At 35.4% G+C, this 7,020-nt stretch overlaps 1 protein-coding gene across 1 annotated transcript in view; it reads right to left on the bottom strand.

Annotated features, from left to right (window-relative positions):
* Positions 1 to 396: 396 nt before the first annotated feature.
* The window catches only part of LOC107590545 (fibroblast growth factor receptor substrate 2-like), a 16,714-nt gene continuing 10,090 nt past the window's right edge, over positions 397 to 7,020 (bottom strand). The window contains exons 2-5 of the mRNA XM_016279354.1: positions 4,462 to 4,648; positions 3,436 to 3,573; positions 3,183 to 3,346; positions 397 to 1,444 (exon numbers count right to left, since the gene is read on the bottom strand). Coding sequence (XP_016134840.1) covers positions 533 to 1,444; positions 3,183 to 3,346; positions 3,436 to 3,573; positions 4,462 to 4,648 — 1,401 coding nt within the window. The 3' untranslated portion in view covers positions 397 to 532. The remainder of the gene's footprint in view (positions 1,445 to 3,182; positions 3,347 to 3,435; positions 3,574 to 4,461; positions 4,649 to 7,020) is intronic.

Genomic DNA, 7,020 nt, shown 5'->3' with positions numbered 1-7,020 from the left:
ATATATATATATATATATATATAGATAGATAGATAGATAGATTTAATGCATAATTGTGGAATAAGTATAAATTTCTTATGTACCCTAAACTTTTGATCGGCATTATATCATGGTTTCCACAAAAATATTGGGCAGCACAACTATTTTCAACATTGATAATAATCAGAAATGTTTCTTGAACAGCAAATCAGCATATTAGAATGATTTCTGAAGATCATGTGACACTGAAGACTGGAGGAATGATGCTGAAAATACAGCTGCGCATCACAGAAATAAATTACATTTTACCATGTATTCACATAGAAAACAGTTCTTTTAAATTGTAATAATGTTTCACATTATTGCTGTTTTTACTGTATGTTTGGTCAAATAAATGCAGCTTTGGTGAGACTTCTTTCAAAATTATTTCAAGTTTGCATGTTTAAAAACCACTTACTTTGAAATATAGTTATTTATTTCTTGATATTAAGTAGTGAAATGTGACCTAAAGGTGTTTATGGTGAGATAAACTTGTGCATTCTGGCTGGTCGGGTCACATGGGCAGGTCGGTACTGTTGTGTCGTGTTTTCCTGGATGAGCCGTCGTCCCGTGGCTGTGCTTTCTGCAGGCTGGACATGGCAGCCGTGCGCTCGATGTCGATGACGGTGTACAGCTCTGTCCGGCGCGTGGGGGTGGGCGGCAGGGGCGTGGTGGGGGTTTTAGGGGTGTGCGGCCCACTGGAGTCCGACACTTTGTCCATCTCCACCTCGATGTAGTTGAGCTGGCGGAGCGGGTCAGCCATGCCGAGCCTGCGGAGGTCAAAGTTGAATACGGTGTGCTGAGTGCTGGAGCTGAGGAGTTTGACGTTCTCCGTGTTCACATAGTTGTGATCGAGGGAGTGGAAGCCATTTAGAAACGGCGATTTGAGTTCCTCCTCGTGGCTGTTGGGTTTGCGGGTTTCCCAAACGGGCGGCAGCGCCGGCAGGTTCTCGTAGTTGAGCAGCGCGGTCCGCCGCTGGGCTGAGTTGTTAGCGTTGTGGGCGTCTGGGAGCGGAATGGGAGGTCTGTTGCGTCTCGCACGGGATCCGGTGATCGGCAGCACTCCGTTATGAGTCTCATGTGGCGTCTCCTTGCGCTCATCGCTGTCGTAGCCGGTGTCGCAGTCCGTGCCGCCGTTTACAGTCTTTGCGGGAGAAGTGGCATCAGTACTGGAACCCGCCGCTCCTGCGTCCTGCTCGCCCCGCTCTTCCTGCCTCTCCTTGAGCAGCATCTGTCTCTGGACAGGTGTAGGGCCTAAAACAAACTTCACGCCCTCCATCTCCAACACCACGTGCGGCTCCAGCTCATTGGGCGACGCTGCGGCTGCGCTCTCTGGATTGGACGTCCGGAGTTCCAGAAGGGCGTGGCCACCGCCGCGAGAGCGCCGCTCCTCTTGTAGACCCGTCGTGTTCACATAAGTGTGCATCTGCACAGCCACCATTCATCAGAAACAGAAAAAGATGAAAAAGAGTTTTATGGTTTCTTATCAAATAAGAGCAGCACTGCCAAAATGGCATTAAATTATCCATTTAAAAAGGCCACAATAAAACAATAAATAAATAAATAAATATATTATACTTACTACTTAAAATATAAAATACTATACTACTGAAATACTAAAAAAACGTAATACTTAATATAATACTTGAAGTGATCAAATATATCATTTATTTACAATTTATTATAGTATTGTTGTTTTATATTGATATCTTTAAACTTGTTTATATGCGTGTGTGTGTATAAATGTATCAAATATATATAAAATAATGTATACAAATATTTAATATAATATATATATATATACATAATACTTAATTTTTTATTTAAATAGTATTTAATATTTAATAATATAGAAAGAGAACGTGTATATATAATATTAGAATGTTAATGTTTTATATCTTTGTTACTGTTATATATGAATATAAATATTTGAATATTTATGGATATATAAATGTATAAAATACATAATACTTCAATAAATAATTTATTTAAATAGTTTATCTAATATTATATCATATAAAACATTATCAGTTATAATATATTATTGTTTATCTTTATATATGTTGTATATTTATGTTTAAATTCATATGTATATATTTATACAAATTTATGCATGTTCAAATTCATAAAATGTAAATATATAATATAAATATACAATTTATATTTTAAATAATCTTATATATATATATATATATATATATAAATATAACAAATACATAAAACATATGTATTATAAAAAAAGTAATATAAATAATAAAACAAACATGATAAAATACAATTTACATTGACATTCTCATGAGACACTAATTTTGATAACACTTTACAATAAGGTTTCATTTGTTAACATTAGTTAATGTATTTACTAACATGAACTAACAGTAAGCAATATATTGTTTGTAACATTTAATCATCGTTGTCAAGTTCATAAAGACACAATTGTTCATTGTTCATGTTCACTGAGCACTATCTAATGTTAGCAAATATAGCTTTTAATTTTAACAATGTTTTAGTAAATGTTGAAATTAACTAGGCCTGTCGCAATAATCAATATATTGTCTTATCGCGCAATATATGTACATGACCTCAATCATTTTTGGTGACGCAATATATCGCCCATTATATTTACTTAAAGATTAATGTCACCATGTTTTGTACATTCCACTTGCGTCTCGTGTGCATACAGACATCTTAGTGTTGTGCACCCTTCATTTACAGAGAAAAGAAGGTCTGGGGAAAATCTGTAGATGGAAAAATCTCCATACAAGTTCTTTGTGCATTTGTCTTTTTTTCTACTTGTTACTTTGCACTTTTTGTTAGAAAATGTTTATTTACTATTTATTCAGGTTTTTAAGGTATCTAATATTTTGATACTTAATCTCCACGATCTAAATATTCTTAAAAATTAAAAGTTTGTTGTCATTTGGAAGTGTGTAGGCCTTCTTGCATTATTATGCTGTTACATTATGATTATATATTCAGTGGCATAAAATGGTCTTTAAAATGACAACAATATCGCTTATCGCAATTATTTCTGGGGCAATATATCGCACAACAAAAAGTTATCGTGACAGGCCTAAAATTAACAAGACTAATGAATGTTGCAGTTTAATTGTTGATGTTCATGAGCCCTTACTGTACAGTGTTACTGTATGTGCGTTGCGTACCATTTCATCGTTGAGCAGCAGTGGGTGTGTGGACTCCTCCCCTACTGACGGTAACCTAGTGCTGCCCACTGAAGGGTGGCGGCTGGATGGCTGCGAGGAGGCGTCGCCGAATGACGGGTAACGGCCGATCCCATTGGCTACCGTTGGGACAGAGTAACCGGGAGCTGCAGAGAGAGCGGATGAGGGGTTAGTGAGAGACTCCAGTCTGAGCGTGAGGACTAGAGTGTGTGTGTGTGAGTGTGTGTGTTCTTACTGGTGGGAGTGTGAGGCGTCACTGGGAGTTCAGGCTCCAGCACGGGCTCCTCCACGACACTGATGCTGTTGTTGTGCATGATGTCCTGCAGCATGTTAAAGATCTCCTCGGCCCGTGCACACTTGAACGCAAATATCCCTGAGAGGAGAAGAGTGAAGTATGAATGTGAATGACAACAACAATATCTGATAGAGAGTGAACAGGTTAAAAGAAAAAGCCTCACCTTGACCGGTTTGGCAGCGCCGGCCGCTCTCGAAGGAGAAGAGGTTGGAGTCGTAACCATAGCGACGCAGGCAGAGGTAGGGCCACTTAACGGTGTCTCGTTTGCGCGTGTGCAGAATGAGCTCTTCCTCCGTTAGTACAACTAATTAGTATTTGGGGTGAAAGTAATTAGTCTTTTAATATGTCATAAATTGATTTTTGTTGTAAAGATTGTTACACTAAATGACATTTTAGTGGGTCTCTTCTGTAAATCAGGGGAAAATGTATGATATTAATTTTTTTGCTCAGAAAAAACAAAAACAAAATTGCAATTCAATTAAACAGATTTTTTTTTGGGGGGGGGTAAAAACAACTATTTAAAGCAGTATTGCACTTATTGTTTTTATGCTTAAACTTGTTTTCATATACTGTATATATGTATATGCATATATATATATACACACACTCCAAAACAAATTTAAAATGTAACAATTTTTTTTATCATTATTATATATTTAACACATGCATTTATTTTATTAATATTTAATAAATAATATAACAAAATTATAAATAAATGTAAAACATAATGAATATAAAAGTAGGTCAAAGACCCACACATTAGGTACTAAGTTCAGAATACACTGTAAAAAAAAAATTTGAAGTTGAAAAGATAAAAGACTGTAAAATGTTATTGAAGTAAATTTACAAAAAACAAAACAAAAACGATTTCAGTCTTTCTGCTTTAAAATGTCATGTTTAATTCAATGTGCTATTTGCACAACAATATCTGATAGAGAGTGAACAGGTTAAAAGAAAAAGCCTCACCTTGACCGGTTTGGCAGCGCCGGCCGCTCTCGAAGGAGAAGAGGTTGGAGTCGTAACCATAGCGACGCAGGCAGAGGTAGGGCCACTTAACGGTGTCTCGTTTGCGCGTGTGCAGAATGAGCTCTTCCTCCGTTAACTCCATCACACCCGAGCCCAGCTCATTACCGTCATCATCCACGTTTATCACCTACACACACACACACACACACACACACACACTCAGCATCTACTCACCTCTGAACACAACTTAAAATACAAGTCATGAATTTTTTATTTTAATAATTTTATATTACTGAATGATAAATCATTATTTATATAATGTGTGAGAATATATATTATAAATAATATAATTTATATTAATAAATGTTAAATCATTAATTAATATGGAATAATATAATCTAGTTTCTACCTAAATGTTTATTAAATTCTATTTAAATTCTACATAAAAATATAAGATACACAAAATATATATAGCTAATTGTAGAACTTATATTTTTACATATTTTAAATAATTATATAAAAAATCTGTTTAATTGAATTGCAATTTTGTTTTTGTTTTTTCTGAGCAAAAAAATTAATATCATACATTTTCCCCTGATTTACAGAAGAGACCCACTAAAATGTCATTTAGTGTAACAATCTTTACAACAAAAATCATCTCTTCTGTAAATCAGGGGAAAATGTATGATATTAATTTTTTTGCTCAGAAAAAACAAAAACAAAATTGCAATTCAATTAAACAGATTTTTTTTTGGGGGGGGGTAAAAACAACTATTTAAAGCAGTATTGCACTTATTGTTTTTATGCTTAAACCTGTTTTCATATACTGTATATATGTATATGCATATATATATATATATATACACACACTCCAAAACAAATTTAAAATGTAACAATTTTTTTTATCATTATTATATATTTAACACATGCATTTATTTTATTAATATTTAATAAATAATATAACAAAATTATAAATAAATGTAAAACATAATGAATATAAAAGTAGGTCAAAGACCCACACATTAGGTACTAAGTTCAGAATACACTGTAAAAAAAAAATTTGAAGTTGAAAAGATAAAAGACTGTAAAATGTTATTGAAGTAAATTTACAAAAAACAAAACAAAAACGATTTCAGTCTTTCTGCTTTAAAATGTCATGTTTAATTCAATGTGCTATTTGCCATTACTTTGCGATTATTTGTGAAATTTACTAGCAATTCCTAATTGAAAATTGTTTCAAAGTAAATCTTTTTTTTCCCCCCCAGTGTAGATGATTTAAAACAATGAGCAAAGACCGGACTCTGACTCGAGTCCCACAGCCGCCCTGCACACGTTCATAATTCATGCACACATTTACATGAACAGCTCCAGAAAAAAGGCCAGAACGTCCCAACGCGGCTGTTTGTTTTTTGACCATTTTCACAGATTTAAACAAAGGGAGAAGATTGAAGATTGAAGATCATAGTGTTGTGTTGTCAAAGTGTTGTGCACTTGATCCTGCTGCTTTTTTGCATCTGATTTCCCCTTCTGTGATCAATAACATAAGTCTGTTTCAGTCTCTTTCATTCTGACTTAGTTAACGAGTCTGTGGTTCAGAGGTCAAGCACTCGTGCTACATACTGAGTGACAGGGATATGCAAAACTAATTGCTTTTAACTGTATGATTAACCTGTATAATTAGGCTCACAGAGTTCATCGGATGCGTTTCTTGGGAGGTTTTTACTTAAGACGTGTTCTTGCACTCAAAAACTGCTGGACTAAATGCAACACCATCTTAAAAAAAAAAAAAAGTCATGAAAATTGCCCTGATATACCAAAACTACAAGCATTCATATCAAAGTTTATGTTTAGCATAAAAAACTAGCCTGTTGTGGCTCAACCTTCATTTTGAATAGCAACTAAAAAGGCAGCTCAGTTCATTATGGCCACTCATGAGGATGAAACGTGAATAATTCATATGAGCTCCAGTAAAGCTGCTCTAGTTTACAGTTTATCTTCCTGCAGGAAACAAGCGGCTCGCTCGCTCATCAGACATTAGCACTCGCTAAAATGCTAAACACTAAAAATTGATTTACTACACTCCACACTAAAACACACACCCGCTCAGGATACAGTCAATCTTCAGCGTCTGGACACCATGTTACACGTCACTCCTCCTTTATGTAAAATGAACACTCAGGTTGTTTTCTATATTTAATGAGTGAAGGATGTAGGGCGTAGCATGGAGGGAATTTCACAGGAAATGTGTCCCACCTGTGCAGGTATGTGGAGGTCATGTGACCACAACCCACGTCCTGCTCACATTCCATCAGTTTAACATCCATCAGCCAGAACAACTCGTGCGAAAATCCCGTTCACTTGTGTGCTCAAATCAAAGCATTCAGTCGTCAGCCGTGTTTGAAGCTGCAAAACTGACAATCTTAAGTGAATAACTTAAATTTCGGTCAAAGCTATTAGAAGACGAAGCACACAAGTTGTATGAACTACTTTTAACTATATATATATATATACCATGTTGGCCCGAATAAAAGAACACCCCCTTTTTCCCAGATATGTTTT

Source organism: Sinocyclocheilus grahami, unplaced genomic scaffold (assembly GCF_001515645.1).
Source record: "Sinocyclocheilus grahami isolate Dianchi unplaced genomic scaffold, SAMN03320097.WGS_v1.1 scaffold129.1, whole genome shotgun sequence".
Taxonomy (NCBI): domain Eukaryota; kingdom Metazoa; phylum Chordata; class Actinopteri; order Cypriniformes; family Cyprinidae; genus Sinocyclocheilus; species Sinocyclocheilus grahami.
Note: the sequence above shows the minus strand (reverse complement) of the source record. Positions and strands in the feature narration are given on the sequence as shown.